General features: G+C 41.4%; 1 protein-coding gene across 18 annotated transcripts in view; it reads right to left on the reverse strand.

Moving 5' to 3' along the window:
• MAP4K4 (mitogen-activated protein kinase kinase kinase kinase 4) overlaps positions 1-16,332 on the reverse strand; it is a 183,596-nt gene extending 167,264 nt beyond the window's left edge. For 17 of the 18 annotated variants that reach the window (XM_012641950.1, XM_012641965.1, XM_012641960.1 and 14 more), the window contains exons 1-2: positions 15,926-16,113; positions 15,518-15,583 (exon numbers count right to left, since the gene is read on the reverse strand). In XM_012641950.1, coding sequence (XP_012497404.1) covers positions 15,518-15,583; positions 15,926-15,982 — 123 coding nt within the window. In that variant the 5' untranslated portion in view covers positions 15,983-16,113. Of the gene's footprint in view, positions 1-15,517; positions 15,584-15,925 lie in introns of all 18 variants that reach the window. The other variant, XM_012641953.1, reaches the window with a different exon arrangement.
• Between the last annotated feature and the right edge of the window lie 2,853 nt (positions 16,333-19,185).

A 19,185-nucleotide genomic window follows, 5' to 3' on the forward strand; every position in this document is an offset into this window, starting at 1 on the left:
AGGTTAGACAGGGCCGGGCGCAGTGGCTCACGCCTGTAATCCTAGCACTCTGGAGGCCGAGGAGGGTGGATTGCTCAAGGTCAGCGAGACCCCATCTCTACTAAAAAAATAGAAAGAAATTACCTGGACAACTAAAAATATATATATAGAAAAAATTAGCCGGGCATGGTGGTGCATGCCTGTAGTCCCAGCTACTCGGGAGGCTGAGGAAGTAGGATCGCTTGAGCCCAGGAGTTTGAGGTTGCTGTGAGTTAGGCTGACGCCAATGGCACTCTAGCCTGGGGGAACAGAGTGAGAATCTGTCTCAAAAAAAAAAAAAAGGTTAGACAAAGTTAAACCATACAACCCAGCAATTCCACTCCTAGGTATGTAACCAATATAGTCCACACGAAAATGTATACACAAATGTTCATAGCAGCATTATTCCTAACAGCCCCAAAGTGGAAACAACCCACACATCCATTAACTAATGAATGAATGAAGTGAGGTATACTCATACAGTTACATTATTTGGCAATAAAAAGAAATGAAGTACTGACACATGCTACAACATGTATGAACCTTTAAAACATGCTAAGTGAAAGAAGCCACTCACAAAACACATATTGTTTGATTCCATTTATGTGAAATGTCTACAACAAGTAAATCTACAAAGAATGAAAGTAGATTAGGAGTAGCCTAGAGCTGGTGGGGGTGTAGTGATAGGAGGACTGGGGCATGAGGTTTATTTGGGGGGTGATGAAATGTTATAAAATTGTGGCTATGGTTGCACAATTCTGTGAATATACTAAAAGCCACTGAATTACATATTTTAAATTAGTGAACAGTGTGGTGTGTGATTTACGTATCAATAAACCTGTTTTTAAAATGGCTCTCTTAAAATCTAAAGTTGTTTTCCTCCTTCTCCCCATTACCCCCATCAAAAAAAAACAGAGGGCTGCTTTCATAGCCTGTGTTGCTGAGGTCTCATACTTAATGAATGGTGACTGAAGAGACAGACTAGAAACAGCACTGGACTTCTGCTTCTGGCCAAGATGGAGTTAACAGAGGCTGGATTTACCTTTCTACTTGAAACAACCAAAACGAACCCACACAAAATTTATGAAACAATAGTGTTCAAGAAACTGGACATCAAACAATGAAGGACAATGATCCCTGAGAGATGGGAAACAAACGAGGTGAGCCATACAACTGCTTGGGCTTACTCCCTTTACAGTTTTTAGGCCAAGGTACAGGGAGAGGAAACCTAAGCAGAGCCCAGCAGACTCTCTTAGCTGGGGAGGAGCTGAAGAGTCTGTGTAGACCAAGGTGGCTGAAGTTCTAGGTAAGAATAGAGAGACAAGAGCTGCACAAAAGAAGAAAAGAACTCCAGAGATCTGCAGAGGGGCCCCTGTGTATTCAGCCAAGTAATGTTCAGCACATGCATGTAAGGAAACCACCCAAGGGTGGAAAAAAAAAATCCAAAAGGCCTGGAAGGAATAGTGCCAGTGTTCACTCAGGGACAAGAATAGTGCCTGTTGCCACCAGACAGAAAAAAAACTCCTAAACCAAAGGAAACTGAGGAGAATCCTCAGAAAGGTCTTGCCTGAGCAGTAAGAAACAATTAGTGCTAGACTCACCACTGCTCCAGATCTACTTAATAAAAATCAACAAGTGAGAACCGAAAGGATAAAATTATTTCTGTGTAACTTAACTGCATCCTAGAACAAAGCGCAAGAAGACTTATAGGAATGCAAAACTATCCAGTCCCAAACAAGGTAAAATTCATAATGTCTGGCATCCACTCAAAGATTACCAGACAGGGAAACATAACCAATACTGAGAAGAATAATCAACTGAAACTAACCCAAAACTGACACAGATATTAGAATTACACACAAGGACCTTAAAATAGCTATTATAACTGCATTCTATTTGTTCAAAAATTTAAATAGAGACATGGAAAATATAAAAGACCCAAATCAAACTTCTAGACCTTAAAAATACAATGTCTGGTGCTCACTTCAGCAGCACATATACTAAAGTTGGAACAATACAGCGAAGATTAGTGTGGCCCCTACGCAAGGATGACACGCAAATTCGTGAAGCGTTCCATACTTAAAAAAAAAAAAATTAAAAAATAAATAATAAAATAAAAATGGAAAATACAGTGAGATTACTGGCAAAGTCAACAGTGAAGAATGAAAAGATAAGGCAATGTGAAGGCAGAGCAACAGAAACTAGCCAAATAAGAATTAAGAGAAAAAATGGTACATCGGTGGGCTGTGAGACAACTTCAAGAAGCTTAATGCATATATAATGAGAGTTCCCAAGCCTAAAAAGGGGGAAGGGAGGTGAAAAAAAACTGAAGAAATAATGGCCAGAATTTTTCCAGATTTGATGAAACTGCTTAACCCCAGATCCAAGAAGCTCATAAACCACAAACACAAGAAACATTAAAAAAAAGTACACCGGCCGGGCACAGTGGCTCACACCTATAATCCTAGCACTCTGGGAGGCCAAGGCGGGTGGATTGTTGGAGCTCAGAAGTTCGAGATCAGCCTGAGCAAGAGCGAGACCCCGTCTCTACCAAAAATAGAAAGAAATTAATTGGACAGCTAAAAATATATAGAAAAAATTAGCCGGGCATGGTGGCGCGTGCCTGTAGTCCCAGCTATTCGGGAGGCTGAGGCAGGAGGATCGCTTGAGCCCAAGAGTTTGAGGTTGCTGTGAGCTAGGCCGACGCCTCGGCACTCTAGCCTGGGCAACAGAGACTCTGTCTCAAAAAAAAAAAAAATACACCAAAATACAGCATAATCAAATTGCTCAAAACCATAGATAAATGGAAAATCTTAAAAACAGCCAGAAAATAATGACATGTACATGCAAAGGAACAAAATAAGGGTGACAGCAGATTTCTCAGAAGAAATGCAATTGAAAAGATAATGGAGTAACACTTCCAAAAATACTGAAAAAAAAAAAAAAACTGTCAACCTAGAATTCTAAACCCAATAAAAATATCTTTCAAAAATGAAAATGAAGGCCGGGCGCGGTGGCTCACGCCTGTAATCCTAGCACTCTGGGAGGCAGAGGTGGGTGGATCGCTCAAGGTCAGGAGTTCGAGACCAGCCTGAGCAAGAGCGAGACCCCGTCTCTACCAAAAATAGAAAGAAATTAATTGGACAGCTAAAAATATATAGAAAAAATTAGCCGGGCATGGTGGCGCGTGCCTGTAGTCCCAGCTACTCGGGAGGCTGAGGCAGGAGGATCGCTTGAGCCCAGGAGATTGAGGATGCTGTGAGCTAGGCTGACGCCACGGCACGCACTCTAGCCCAGGCAACACAGTGAGACTCTATCTCAAAAAAAAAAAAAAAAATGAAAATGAAAAAAATGCTTTCAGATATACAAAAGCTGAAAGAATTCATCACCAGCAGACTTACACTACAAAACATGTTAAAAGAAGTTCATCGGGCAGAAGGAGAATTATACCAAATAGAAATATGGATCTACACAAGAAATGAAGAGCACCAGAAATGATAATCATATGGGTACGTGTATTAGTTGGGTTTTTCCCTTACTATAAGATGACTATTCAAACAAATATATTTTGGGATTTGTAACATATATAAAAGTAAAATGCATACCAAAATACTATAAGGCCAGGCAGGTGGAAATGGAAGGATACTATTTTAAGGTTCTTATACAGGAAATGTACAGCATCATTTGAAAGTAGACTGTGATAAATTATAAATATGTGCTACAAACCTAAAGCAACCTATAAAATAAGAAGTTATAGCTAATAAGCCAGCAAATGAGATAAAGTGGAATCAAAAAAAAACCTCAACTCATCCAAAAGGCAAAAAAAGGGGGAAGACTACCAATGAGATCAAGTCCTCAGCAGCTAGAACCAGAAACAAATGAAACAGAGAATAAAGGGAAAACAAAAACATCCAATTTAAAATTCTGCATTTTAAATCACTTTTTTTCATATAACAATAAGAATATATTTTCAACTAATTGAGTAGCAAACTAATGAAAAATGTCTAATTCAATCTTAGAGTTGATGACTAACAAAGTCCTTGGTTATACAAAGTAAAACAAAAAGAATTTCACACTTTGAAAGCTAGCATTAGTAACTACAAAGTCCTTTCCAGTATGATTAGAGAATGGTCAGAAATATTTTACTCAATATTTTTTTGTCCATATTATCAAAAAGCAAATACATAGCAACTAAAAAAAATCCAAAACTTTATCTTTTAATCATTTCCTTGCATAACCTGAACTACAAAAACTTATTAATAACCATTTGAATATCACAAACCTGTACACCACTGTTCCCATTTTACAGAGGCCCCTTCCAGCTCTAAGTCATGGGGACCAGCAGCTGAATAAAGCAGTATCCCCCATGTGTGCAGCATGGAGTAGAACATGGCCTACTTTGAGCCATTCATTCACCAGATATTATTCCAGATACTGCTCATAAGACACAGTGAGGAGGGCTCCTCCTCCATCCTGCTTCTGTATGGGAATGTTCAGGGTGCTAAATGGATAAGCTGATAACTCTGAACTGATGTAGGAGATTCAAAACAGCAAGGAACACCAAACAGCAGCATATGCAGGAGGCAAAGCCTCCCAACAGACAGCTAGCTCAAGGCAAACTGAATGGAGGCAGTCGATTACCACAATCAATGGAACACACCCCCCTATCTTTATTCAAAGCTATATTAACCAAGATGGTAAGTCATCAGCTCAATGGCTTATTTTAATTCCTAGCAGACTGTTCACTGCTCCTCACACATCTATGCCTCATCCAGAGAATCTAAATTTAAGTTATAAAGCCTCACTGTGCATACCACCACATCTACTTTATCATATTCATCACTTCTTGGACTTTTGGCTAAGATCAAGTGTACTTTACCACATCTAGCTTAGCCATCATGTCACACACTCCCATAGGCCCCCGCTCTTCCCCATCTGCAACATCATCCTCTTTAGCTGTGTGTTCATTTTCTGCCTTAAACATTAGGCTATACGCTACAAGGGCACAAGCTGTCTTTCTTGTTCATTGTCACCAGTGAGCAAGCCTCACATGGTGCCTGGCACGTATTATACACACATTAAGCACTGCAGTAATAAATGAAAGAAATCCTGCCTAGCAGAGCAGGCTCAAAATATATGTAGATAGTGAAACAAAAAACAGGAAAGAAGCCTTCAAATCACTGAAAAGTAAAGAGCTGAACACCCAGAAGTTTTTTTCTGGGAATCAAGGGAGGGAACAAGAATAGATGAAAAAACGTGTACATATATAGAGAGAATTAAGATGCTCTAAATATGCTGAGTTCAAACCACAAAGGCCCTAGAATTTGAGACATGCCCTAGCAGGTAAATGAATACACCTAATGGATTGTGTGTCACTTTAAATGCACATTCTTAACCTCAGGCAATACTCAGTGTCCAACTTGGGACCCCCAATGAATTTTATGTCCCTTAATACATCGCCCTAGCTCAGATAACATTCAGTCTTTAACCTAAGATCTCAAACTTGAATAATCATAAAACTACAGAGCAAATATATAAAGAGGGTCTCAAAAACTGATGCGGTTAAGGGTTCTGGTAATCAACAGTATTCTGTCACTGTCACAAGCAGGTAAGAATGAAACCTCTTAAGTACAGGAATTTTCAAAAAGTACACTATTATTTAATTAGGTTTGATCTGAATGCAGTGAGTACCTAATAAAAGATAACACAAAAACACTTTAGAATATAAGAAAAATGCTCTGAAGGCATGCTTCAAGCACATTAAGATGAGTAATCTTATTCCCCTACATAACACAGCAAATCATTTATTTAACTTGGGATACATTCTTCTGACCCAAGATAATAGATTTTGTTGCTTTTTTTTTTTTTTTTAAATCCCGGTAAGTCAAATAGCTTCTGCTTGAGATGAAGGAAAACTCCAGTCTCTAACATTACGTGGCAAATGGATGGCTATTACACAAAGGAATCCCCCCACAAAAATAGTGAAAAGAAACAATTAGTTTGGCCTAGTTCCTGATACCAGTGACCTCACTCATAGTGAACAGTTTGCCTTCACAGCAATAAGACAGAAACTATACTCATGTTTAAAGAAATGAGTTAAGTCACAGTGATGACTATAATCCGAGTGGGGAAGGTAAAGGCCTCAGGGAAGCAAAACTTCCAATAGCTTTTCCCTCACCCAGTCACACGGGGTCATCAGAACCAAGTGTTAGGTTACATGAGGAGAAAGGGGAAGACCTAGACAGATAAATTCTGCTCCTTTCTCCCTTCTATGGACAACTCCAAAGTGCAGTTCCACCATGAAGCTCTTCTGAACTCCAGGATGCCACGCAAAAGCACCTGCTGAATCATCATTCACAGTAGCCAAAAACTATTATAGAAACAACTTCAATATCCATCAATTGGGGAACAAATAAACAATATGTGGTATATCCATATACTGGGATATAATTCAGCAATAAAAAGGAACAAACCCCCACATTGCTACACGGTCGAACCTCAAAAACATTAAACACAAAAGACTACACATTGTATGATTCCATTTATATGAAATGTTCAAAAAAGGCAAAGTAACACAGGCAGGCAGATTAGAGGTCGCCTGGGGCTCCGCACTGGTATGGGGATTAACTGTAAATGGGTATGAGAATCTTACTGAGATGATGAAAGTGCTGCAATACTGATTTGTGATGACAGAGGTACCACTCTGTAAATTTACTAAAAATCATTGAAACATAAGCTTGAATTAGGTGAATTTCATGATACATAAAATATACCTCAATAAAGCTGCTAAGAAAAAAAACCCTGCTGAACAAACTCCTCTTAAAGGCCTGTTCAAAGTGGCAGCCAGTATGGTGATACCCAGCATGGCACTGCCTCACACCTTGCCTCCCCTCTGCTGCTTCTTCAACCACATCTCCCTGGGCTTGCACCTCCCAAATTCAACACCAGGACAGGTCACGCACTAAGGCACTGCATACTCTAGTTTTCGTTTTTGTTGTTTATGTTGTTTTTGTTGTTATCATTATTGTTCTGGATGAAAAAAACGAAACTGAGCAAAATCCTAAGTTTAAAATCAAAGATATAACTTCTAATGAAACATGGTGGACTGATCACTGGAGTCATAGGGTTAATTTCCATAAAAAAAGATAAGGTGAACAAAAGAACAAAGAGATAAAGGGGAAAAGATGGCAGTGGAGACCATTTTTATCAGGTTTTGATGGCTGGAAAGTGGATGGAGCACTAATTGACTTAATAAAAAGGAAAAAGTTACAACCTGAGAAGGATACCTCTAGGAAGTGAGGCAGTTTGCCCCACAGAACCCTGAGAAGATCATTATTTGGAAACAACTGATACAAGGCTAAAATCAGGAGACCTGGTAAAAGTTTGCATATTTAGTGGTTGAACACAATAGGGTCCCCTTTCTCTACCTCACATAGTCTGGTGACTATCCCTCACTACCCCACACCCACAGGAAATCAGAGGTTTAAGTCCCTGAAGGAAATGATGCTCCAGACAAAAGAACATGAGGCAAAGTGGTGTGACACAGGGTTGAAAACACAGGGATTTCCAGCCATGCATGGACTTAAAACCTTGATACCCCATGCACCGTTTCTTATAAAGCTACTGGGAGATGAGCTTCAGGAAAATAAGACAGTAAACCAAAAAAGACAACCATGGCATCCAGAAAACAGATGTTCCAGGACAACATCTGTGCACGAGGTCTAGCAGCAACCATACCCACCCAGCTGTAAGATACCTCCAGGGAGAAAAAGCTGGAATCAATAGGTTTTCCAAAATACTAAATTATCTTATGTATGATGTTAAATTAAGCATTTGGAAAAACTGATAAATGATGAACTTTGCAAGGCACTTGATATATCTTTCAGGGCATCTGAGGGGGAAAGTAATGATAAGTACATAGAAAACTAAGCAAATGAAAAAGTAAAAGCAATATGAGGGGGCAGGGGTGTTGTTTAAAAAAGGAAATTTAATCATATTAAACTGCTTGGCTCACAGATAAATGGTATTTACATAGTCATGATAATATAAATAACTATCATTCTAACCCAAAATTATAATATACTCATTTAAGGGACAGAGCAAGTATAGAAGCTAAATATTCAGCTACTACTGAACAGTAGCTATAGTACAGTAGTTCAACCACTATAACTACTCTTACAGGTAGTCAACAAACACATAAAACTGATAAATCAAGAAAACAGCCACATAAGTATCTAATTTAGAAATATGGCAGTAAATAACAGATGTAGCAGCTAAAAGCACTGAAAATAGATAACTCTGGGGAACAGGATAACTGAGTTTTGACACAAGCATTTTAGTATCAATTGATTACAACTATGTGTATTCATAACTTTGATGGGTTTTTAAGGCCCTATGTATCATAAAATTAAAGTAGTTTTTTAAGTTATAAATGTAAAGTGGGGTTTTTTCCTTTCATTTATTTAAATTTAACAGGATAACTTATCCATATTTGGCCATATCTGAGACCGTTCCAATGCCCAGGGGTCAAAAACAGTTTAACAATCAAGCACAAAGCTGTAAGCACTGTGCTTATAGCTGGCTCCCTACTTTTCAAGGGTGGGAGAACCAACTACTAGGCTCAGACAACAGCCCCAATTCTCCAGCTCACTAATGCACCAACCAGCCAGAGCTTACTAATAGCCCTGCTCAGAATCAATCCTGCCAGTTCAGTGCTCCTCAAAGTATGGTCTGCTTTGAGGAGGAAGACCATTTCAGAAATTAAGTGTATAAAAACATTTACAGCAATATAACAGGGCAACATTATGTCTTTTGATGCCAATAATAAAAAAATTTAGGCTGATATTCTATGTCTACCTTTCATTTCACTTTTCTAGTTATTTGTTTTTACTATATTTTAAAATACACAGCAGCCCTGCTGAGGTTGAGTGACTTAAAAAGAACACACTGCATCATGTGCCATTTCCACGTGCCAGTGCATTCATTGTGTCTGAATACAAGCACGCTGGTAGAAGACCTGGGATGACACGGACAATACAGGATTTATAGTTGATATTCCATATTTGGCATTTTGTGTCCATCCCCATCTTTTCTGAGTTCCATCAGGATAAATGTATCACCAGCTTCACTTACTGCTGTATACTTAACTCTCAGAAGACGACATACCATAGATAACACAGTAAGTACTTGTTGCATGAAACCACCCTCGTATGTTGATCATTTTCTATTTTGTCTCTCCAATTTAGTTCTAAGTTCCTCATAATGCTACCTAAATATCAAAATTTCTAAGATCCCAGTTTTTAAAACTTGGAAAGTCCTAAAATTTATCATTCTGACCTTTCCTTTGAAATTCTTACATGAAAAAGTACCTCCCAACATCATTTTCTTAATTACTCAACCCAAGAGGCAGCTTCTCTTCTGAATAATGCCAGCAGACTTTTATTACTGAACCTGCCTCATAACAAAAGATCATATTCTGTTTGGTGAGCAGTGATATGACATTATAAAACCTAAGAACATACTGCTGCCACACTGGTCACTGGTAATAAATATAACATTACCCTGGCCTTCTCTGTTTCTTCCTAGCCATCCTTCAAATATGTCCAAAAAATTTACCCTGACTCAATTGTTGTGTTATCATATTTTTAGAGTAAACCAACTGTCAAACAAATATTCTAGAAGTTAAATAAACACTTGGGAATCTCTACCTCCAATAATCAAGAGATTACCCTCAAAGTAAGTATTAAAAATGTTGTAATATTTTAACATTGATAATTCAGATTAGCATTACAAGAAACCAAACTGAATTAGTGAAAAATCTACTTGCAGTAAATTTTCAAAGCACTTACTTGCAAATACTTTATATGATGAACCACAATCCACCAATATTTATCTACTTGCGATGGAAACAAAATTTTTAAAACATTGACTCAAAGGTAAGGTAACCTAAAATCATTTCAACCCTTAAAATTGTTACAAATTCTAAATGAGTAGTGTTTAATTTTGAGAATTTACCGTGAAATAAGTCCTTAACTCTAATACAGCCATCTGCAGTCTGCACTTTGGTACATTTTACTTCACTGTCCACAATACACCTGTATCCACGCTAGGGAGTGAACCTGCCAGGTTATCACATACTGGTGTTAGCCTCTCGCCAATAGTTCTGCCTCAGCACCTTGACCACTTAGTCTGAAAAACAGTAACTTGTGTAATTACTTAACTTCCTATTTTTGTCTGCCAATTTTTTTAAAATGATTGGAATAAAGAAAAATGAAATCACTGATATTAATGATAAGAAGCACAGGCAACATAAACTTAATATAACTGAGAGATGGAAAATATCTGATGCTTCAGAAGTGGGCAATCTCTTGACTCAAGCAGCCAGCTAGCCAAGTATTTACAAATAAAGCAAAGGAACAAAATAAAAGACCATGTATGAAATTTACATGTCAAATCACCTACCTATTACGTAAAATGTACTTAGTATATAATATTTTTAGTTCCCTAAAAATGAAACTCCTTAGATGATTATTTCTTGGTTTAGCATACCTATTCAGGGATACATTATTTCAAAAGTAGGATGTATTACTTCAAAAAACATCTCTTTGCTTCTCCAGGTTCAATCTGCAAAAATCTATGAACACATATACTGCATCAAAAGTACCCAGATAGTATTTCTGGACTATGTCAACATAGAGAAATATATATTTTCAATATTGGTTAAGAAGGCAAATTACGAGTTTCCACCTATGCAAATGAATATACATTTATTACAAAGTTTCAAGCAATAAGGAATTAAAAACCCAACATCAGCAGGGTTTTATCTGGTGGTTAGATTTTCTGTAAAGCTTTTGATGTTCCTGTTATAATAAAACAGCTTTTCAAAGTCTGGGGTTGATATTCTTTAAGGGAGCTACACACCAATACTTGTTCAACAGGGCTGCCTTCCTCCCACCTTACCCAAGTCCAGAACCTTCCAGTATGAAGGAAATCTATGTCTCAGAACAAGCCTGAACATGTCACTCCATGGCAGACCAGCTGATACAATCCTCCTCCTACTGAAAACATCTAGTTCTACAAAATTCATTTTGCCCCAGTGGATGTCTTTATCTCCTATTAAGAGCAAGAAATGCTACACTTAAAAAGATAACATTTAGAGAATAGCTCACAAAAGTTTAAGTACTTGCTCCAAAATGCTAGGCTAATGAGTTTTAAAAGCCAGACAATCTGTAGGGCACTCTATCACTGAGCAATCAAAAGTAATTTTACTACTTTCACCCTCTTAATCCCAAGGCTCCTCCCAATGTAATGGGCAAACAGTGTGCCCATTTTAAAGGGCCACAGCAAAGCCTGCAGAGAATGAGTGAATTCCTCAAGTTAAAGGCAGGAAGGAAGAATACCCAAGTATACACCCCAACCTCTCCTTCTCTCTGCCACCCCTGCCACCACCCTGTCTCGGTCTTCACCCCAGCTCTCTGGACCACTGTCCCAGGCCAACCATCTTGCTGCTCCTTCCCAAAACATCATCTGATCAAATTTCCTACTCCCAGGGATCCCCAATCCCAACAAAACTTTCGGTGGCTCCTCGATGCCTAAAGAATGATATTCCTCCTCAACTCAAGCCCAAATAACCTCTCTGAGATTCCCACTACTCCCTAACCCTCTTGCCATTTCCAAAGGTCACTCTTAACCCCTCTACCACACATACCCCGTCCCCTGTCTTTCTTCAACAAATGAGGGATACAGCGTTAGCACAGTGCCTAATGGGCAAATGCTCAATGTTAGCTCCCCTTACCACCCAGGTCTCTGGGCCTAGGCTATCTTCCTCCTTAACCTCCAAGGTCTACATACCTTTCCTCCAAGGACAAGGTCAGACAGGGTCAGTTTTCCCATAAAGTCCATGGTCCCTCCCTTGAGTGACCCTTGATTTCAGACATTTCACCCGCTGGATTTTAAACACCCTGACTTTCAAGTTACTGTTACCGGATGCCGCCTGGCCCACTACAGTCCTTTCAAGATCTAGAATTTTCCTCCTCAGGCTGGCAGTCTTCTATTCGAGATAGTCCGCAACACCAGCCATCACATGCACACAAAATATAATACAGTAGTTACCCCAAGAAAACACAAAATGGTCAAATAAATATTAAAAATAACAATAAAATACAAAATAACATGGAAATAAATGTGATTTATTTCTGGTTTTAATTTTCCACACTGTCATTGTCCCCATGGGTGAAAATATTATAATTCACTACATTTTATTCAACCTGGGGAATCAGTAAGCAGACATGCACACAATCATGCTACAGACACTTCTTTTATAAATACATGACATTGTGAATGTAATCTTGTGGACAGAAATTCAAAACTTTTTTTTTAAAGTTTTGATTTATGAGTTACCCTTCCCTACCATCCCTCAAAAACCTAAGGAAAAAATAAATGTCTCTAAACAAAATATACCCTTCCACCCTGTTTTCCAACTCCCTCTCTTTCTTCCTTTTTTTTTTTTAGTCATAGGGTCACCATGTTGCCCAGGCTGGTCTCAAACTCCAGGTCTGAAGCAAACCTCTCGCCTCAGCCTCCCAAGTAGCTTAGACTACAGGTGTGCACCACCACACCTGGCTTCAATTCCATCTTTTAAGGTAAAGTTATACACTGTTCAACTATACAGGGTGTCCCAAAAGTCTCCATGCAAAGGAAAAATTCTGTAATGAATATTGTTTAAATAAAAGTACATTTAGCTACAATTTCCCATTTTCCCTATGTATGGCAACTTTTGGGACATCCTGTATTAAAAAAGCTGTTTTCATGCAACATATCCAAACTCAGAAAACTCCCTCTTCCAACTCATTCACTCCACATAAATATAGTTGCCACAACATAAACAACCTGTCACTAAAAACTGAAAAATGAAACATAGAAAATATAACATTAAAATAACTTAGGATACAGGTTGTTAAGCTTCCGGGTGTTTTACCTGAAATTTTGTTTAAAAAATAGACTGCTTTATAAATAACAAATTAGTAACAAATATTTTCCAAACTCTGATGCTAGTCATACTAAAGGATGTTTAGCAGCAATAAACAAAGTCTAGTGTTAATAATCTAATCCCAAAACCACTACAAGTAAATCATGCCAACAAAAATGCTAAATTAACCCCTATGCATAATGGTAACTGGTTCAAGAAATTATACATTTAAAAAGAAGAAAACAGAGATGCTCTGCTATTTTCACCTTCTCTAAGATTGAAGTTCCCAGTACCTGTTTGTAAACATTAAAGAACTTCTTAGGATAGTAAGAAAATATGTACGAGACAATCAGGAAAATGTTGATACTGGGTAGTTGATATTTTTCTAGGTGTGAAAATGACATTGTGATTATGTAAAAAACAAAAAAGAAACATACTAAAGTATTTATGGCTAAAATGGTATCTGGAGTTTACATTAAGATAAAGGAAAAGAGGAAGACTATAGATAAAGTCAGATCAGTCATGTGCTGATAACTGTTAAACTAAGCTATCTACTCTTTCTCTCTGTATATGTTTGAAAATTCCCATGATATAAAAAAAGTAACTGCTTGTGAGCAAAATCTCAGGTACTGCTTTGTTTTGAATTGCATGCAACATCTGCACAGATTTCTTAATACTTCAGGTTTGCATAAGTACAGAATTTCTCCTCAACTGTACACTTTGTAGCCAGAGAGCTGTGTCACTGACAGTATGCCAATACTTATTCTACTTCAAAAGCTTGGGATGAACAGGGGATGGAACCAAAAAGGAAATGAGGAAGGGAAATGACAACCTGCCCAATGCTTGCCATAGAGCTCCTACCTCTTAAAACCAAGTAATACACACTCCAGTTTCATTCTGTTTTCTTATCGTTTAAAAACAAACTGTTGCCTTCTAGCTTATTTCACTGCCCTTAACATCCATGCTGACCGAATAAGACACAAACAAACCCACTACTGTGTAAGCAGGTCAAAAACAAGCTCTGGCTAACTCACTTGGAAGAGTATACTCACCACTTAGATTTGGCCAGAAAAACTGGGTTAGAAAAAAACCAAACAGTACTTAAACAAACACTACGACTGGGGAGAATGTCTTTATGCCAGTTACCAGACACTCAGTGAGTTGCAACACAATCTTTTCCAAAATTTTCCAAAGCCTTCCAAATTCGGTTGAGCCCAGCAGGCCGAGTTAACAGGGCTCTCTTTCAAATTCAAAAATCTGGCCCTAGCCCCAACAGTTAACCAACAAAACACATGCTAATTCACTGGAGATCACCTAAGAATACTGACTCAAGTTCAGACCACAGGCCAGTTAGTACACTGCCCAGGCCAACGGAAGTTGGGGCTAGGGAGAGGCGTTCAAGCGACTGATAAACCCTATTCAAGAAACAGAAAAGAGACAATAGGATCCACACTCAATTTGGCCTAAGAAAACGTCTACAGTCAGCTCCCCCCTCCCCCATTTTTAATGAAACAATGACAGTTCTTCATGGTGAACCACAAAGCCCTGCTTAAGATATTTTTTCTATCCACTCTAACAGCTAGAAAAGTTCCCAGTGCAGATAACTTTCAGAAAACATTTAGTAAAAAGAAACAAACCAAGACAGGGAGAATCTGAATTTTCAAGGCCTGCACCTCCATTACCTACAGCTCTTTCATAATCTCTAGAGTGTGCACTGGATAAAATGAACAACACTATTAGTCACATCAGGTGTCAGCTACTCAGCACAGACTCATAGTCTCCAGATTTGTTAGTTTCATTTACGTTGGGGGGGAAGGTGTTAAGATTTTTAAAAAGAGAAAGAGCTGGGTGGGTGTGAAACCAGAGCATCCTCTTTACTCCCCGCTCTCCCTTATTTCTGTTTCAATTACACAGCTGTCAAACAGGTTATTCCTGGAATTCAGATTTTATAATCCCCACATTGTAATTCTTCCTGCTCTCATTGCCCAAACAAACACTCCTCCCTGCTTCCCCAAAATATGTATCTATCAGTAGAGGGTATGACAGCCAGTTATCAACTAGTGCCGGCTAACTCCAAACTCCCCACCTTGAGCACTTGGCAAGCATTCAAAGGAGGAAACATGATGACAATTTTCAAGAAAGCCAAAGCAGAGGTTTGGGATCATCACAAGCAAGGCCTGCCTACACTGAATTTTAAATCACACATAAACTCAGAAGGCCAGATTTGGAGGAAAGAAGAAAAAATTCAGGTTGTCTTATGAAAAAAATCCTTTTCCATTCTACTGAAGAAAAGTGCATGCCTAAGAGTTTGGCTTATTTCCTTATCTCAAAGCCAGGAAATGAGGTCTTTTAAGGCCAGTCTGAATATAAACTGGCTGTGCAAAAACAGAGGGACTGCAAGGCGAAACCCCTTTCCCAACTTTGGCCAAGTAGCGTGGTTTTCAGTGAGCAGCGTGTTTATCACCCTTTTCCTCGTTCACCAACAAGAAGTTTCAATATGCCACGGGAAACAAAGAAGGCGCCTACACCGACCTTATAGACTTGTCCATAGGTGCCATTTCCAACCACTTCCACCAGCTCAAAAATCCCAGCAGGATCCTGGAGAGGAAGGAGGGGAGGGGTTATAATTTAAAAGAGGACAAAAAATGAAATAAAGCAGGGCAGTTGGAGAAAAAGGGCGGTGACAAAAGAGGTGGGTTTCGCCCGGTGCGGTCCCCCAGCGCCCGAGGGTCGCGCGGCGGGCCGGGGGCACGGGGCTCGGTGGCCGGGGCGCGTGGGGCAGCGAAGGGTCGCGCCCCGCGTCCCCGCACATGCCTACACAGGCAGACAAAGGGGCCGCCGCGCCCGCGGCTCTGCCCACAGCGGCGCCCGAGCGCCCGGCCGGCCAGGGCGCGGCCCCCGCCGCCCGCTCCCCGCGCGCCCGCCCGTGGGCCCACTCACCCGCAGGGAGGAGAGGTCGATGTCCACCAGACTTTTTGCAGGGGAGTCGTTCGCCATTTTCCCTTTTTGCCACCAAAAAACAAATAATAACAATAAATATCTCTATTGCTCTGTGTATCTCCGCCGCAGGCCGGGCCGCCGACGGCGCTCCTCGCGCGGCAGCCGGACTGGCCGGGGACTCTCCTCGGGGCCCGGGGCCGGGGGCGGCGGCGTCGGGCTCGGCCGCGCTCTTGGGCCGCTCGCGGCTCTCGGCCGGCCGGGCCGCGCGGGGGGCGGACAGAGCGTGCGCGGGCGGCGGCGGCGGCGCTCACACCATGGCGCGGGCCGGCCGTCAGGCCCCCGGGCGTCGCCCGCCGCCTCAGGCCCCGGCGCCCGCGCCCCGCGCCGCGCGCCTCGAGGACGGGCCCGGAGCGTGGGGCCGCGGCGCTGCCGAGAGTTGAGCGAGTGAGCGCGAGGCAGCGAGACAAAGATAACCCGGGAGGCGGAGGCGGGGAGGGAGGTGGAGAGGGAGGGGGCGGCAGCGGCGGCGCGGGAGGAGGAGAAACGGGACACCAAAAATATATTCTGAGGAGAGAGAAAACAGCTCCCCCTTTCCTTCTCCGGCAGGAAAAACGGGCGGAAACGCACTCACACCCCGAGCCCTGCCGGGGAGGGCGCGGGGCGAGGCGCCCGCGCGGCGTGAATATTCATCAGGGGTGGGGCCCGAACAATGGCCCGGCCGCGGGCAGCGCGGGCAGCTCCCCGACACGACGCCCGGCGCCCAGGGTGGGGCCTCGGCGCCCGACCCCGCTTGGCGCTCTCGAAAATGGCAGGAGCAGGGATGAAACGGACTGGGATTTCCCCGGGGAGGTAGTCAGGGTAAGAAAACGCCCCTACCTCGCAGGAACAATAAATGAAAGAAAATTGACCTGGATCCAAATGCAAAGAGGCGGACGGACCCTCGAGTCTCCCAAGGAGAGGGTGTGTCCCGCCCAGCCGGCCCGCCGCACCCCGGCTCTGAAGGGACGGGACCCGGGTGTACCCGAGCAGAGGAGGGGCCTTCCTTGCTCCTGCCCCCACCTCTCCCATCCCCCACCACCACCTCCGGAGGTATACCCTGAAGACCCTCATTTCCGGTTTACCTATACGGTTGTCTTTTTCTTTCTCTTCTTTTCCAGGCTAAATCCGTGACACGGTTGTAGTTGCGGGATTCTCTGAGCATCCCTTGGCTACCCGGCCAAGTCCAAAATAGCTCCTGTGGTTGCCTGGTGCCGCGTTCCTGGCAGCGCTCAGTAGGTGAGCACTGGGTTTGGGGCCCTAAGTACTAACCCGAGTTTTGTACCTGGAGATAACTGAGGATCAATAAACAGGCTTCTTCCAGCAGCCTCGGAAGCTAATAGGTAGTTAGGCAGTTTAATCCTATTCAATCAACAATCATTTATATTCTCCATCATCCAAAAACGTTCAGTGGCTCTCTATTACCTTACAGCAGGTGTTCTCAAAACGTGAGTGCATCAGAATCAGCAGGAGAGATTTTGAAAGTACAGATTGCTGGACGCCCCCCCAACAGAGTTTCTGATTCAGGGGGTCTGGAGAGGGCCTGAGAATGTGTATGTCTAACAGGTTCTCAAATGAAGCTAATGTTGCTGTCTATAGTGATCACACGTTGAGAACAGCTGTCTCACTGTGATGGAAATCCAGGCCCTTCCTTCATGATTGGACTTCACACACATCACCATCATCATCATCGTCGTCGTCGTTATCCTCCAATTCTTATGCATAAATTGTGTCTCTACCCCACCCCTATATATACATAGACAACACAACACAGACACACACACACACACATATGCGCACCCCTCCTGTTGAGTGCTTTAGGTACAGTACTCCATTTACAGCCCTGAGGTAATGTTACCTCATTTTAGGTAAGGAAACCAAAGTACTGGAAGATAAGGAATGTGCCCAAGTTCCTTAAAAGCACAGCCTGGAAGTGGAGCAGGGATGTTCACCAGGTTAGCCTATTCCCAAAATACAGGTCTCTGATTTGGCTCAGTTAGTCTCCTCTACCCAGAATAGGTTTAGACTCTCCTGCTTCCCAATAGTTTGGTTTTTTATATTTTTGACTATGAGAATCCCTTGTAAGGCTAAAATATATTGAGAGGTTCCTGGTATCCATTGATTAGGAAAATTATAGAAACCAAAGTGTCCCTGTGAATTTGTTGGTGCTTTTAAATGATTTTGGTTTTTGTCAATCAACAGTAATGGCATTATCTGTAGAGGGTAAGTTAAATAATTTACTCAGAGAACTAAACTGGTGTACATTTGAATTTTCAGACCATATTATTATTCATAATAATGTTTACTGTTAATAATAGATAACACAGACAATGTGCTAAGTCCTTTACATGTTTTATCTCGTTATTCTTCACATTAACCCCAAATGGTACTCTTATTTTTTCCACTTCACACATGAGGAAACCAGCATCCAAGAAAGTTAAGTAACTTGCTCAGTGTACACAGCTAGACCTGATGCAGAAACACCAGGGCCTGCCAAGGCAGCCTCCTTCCACAGGTTCAACTCTAAATCAAAGGCATTGAGGCCCACCTCAGACAACCCCCTTCCTCTCTGTCTGTCCAAATTCCTTCCATCGCCTCAAGCCCAACTCAGAATCATCTCTTCCTTCTCCTACTGTCTTTCTCTAAATCTCTCTCCTAAGCTGCTGGTTCCTGTTCACCACTGCAACAGTTTTCTCCCACTTTCAAGTCAGTAACTATTCTTGAAGTGCCTACCCAGTACCAGGCACTGGCTTAGTCATCGCCCCAGATATCAGGAAGATCAAGACAGCCTACCCTCAGAGAGCTTACAATCTGATAATGAGCATAAGAAAATTTCAAAAATAGCCATAGTACAAAGCAGAACAATGTAAATTCTAGCAATATGGAGAGAGCACTAAACAGATCTAATGGAAAGTATTCTAGATTTGGGGCAAAACTGAACTGGGTTTAAACCCTGGTTCTATTATTTATCAATTGTGCATCTTTACACATGTTTATTAACCTTTCGCCTTCATTTCCTCTTCTGCATGCTGGTTGAAGACTGGAGATAAGTAAGAGGCAAGAGCCAGGGCAGGGTAATAAGGCCTGGTTACAGGAGATGTCAGAAGTCTTGGGACTGTAGATTTCTCTAAGACTTGGCATCTGACAAGATGTCAGAAGTCAGTATAGACAAGGAGATAAGAGATTTGCTTGTGGTTTAGAGCCTTGTTCACACTTGAGAGGAT

The sequence above is a fragment of the Propithecus coquereli genome, unplaced genomic scaffold, assembly GCF_000956105.1.
Source record: "Propithecus coquereli isolate 6110/MARCELLA unplaced genomic scaffold, Pcoq_1.0 Scaffold171, whole genome shotgun sequence".
In the NCBI taxonomy this organism is placed as follows: domain Eukaryota; kingdom Metazoa; phylum Chordata; class Mammalia; order Primates; family Indriidae; genus Propithecus; species Propithecus coquereli.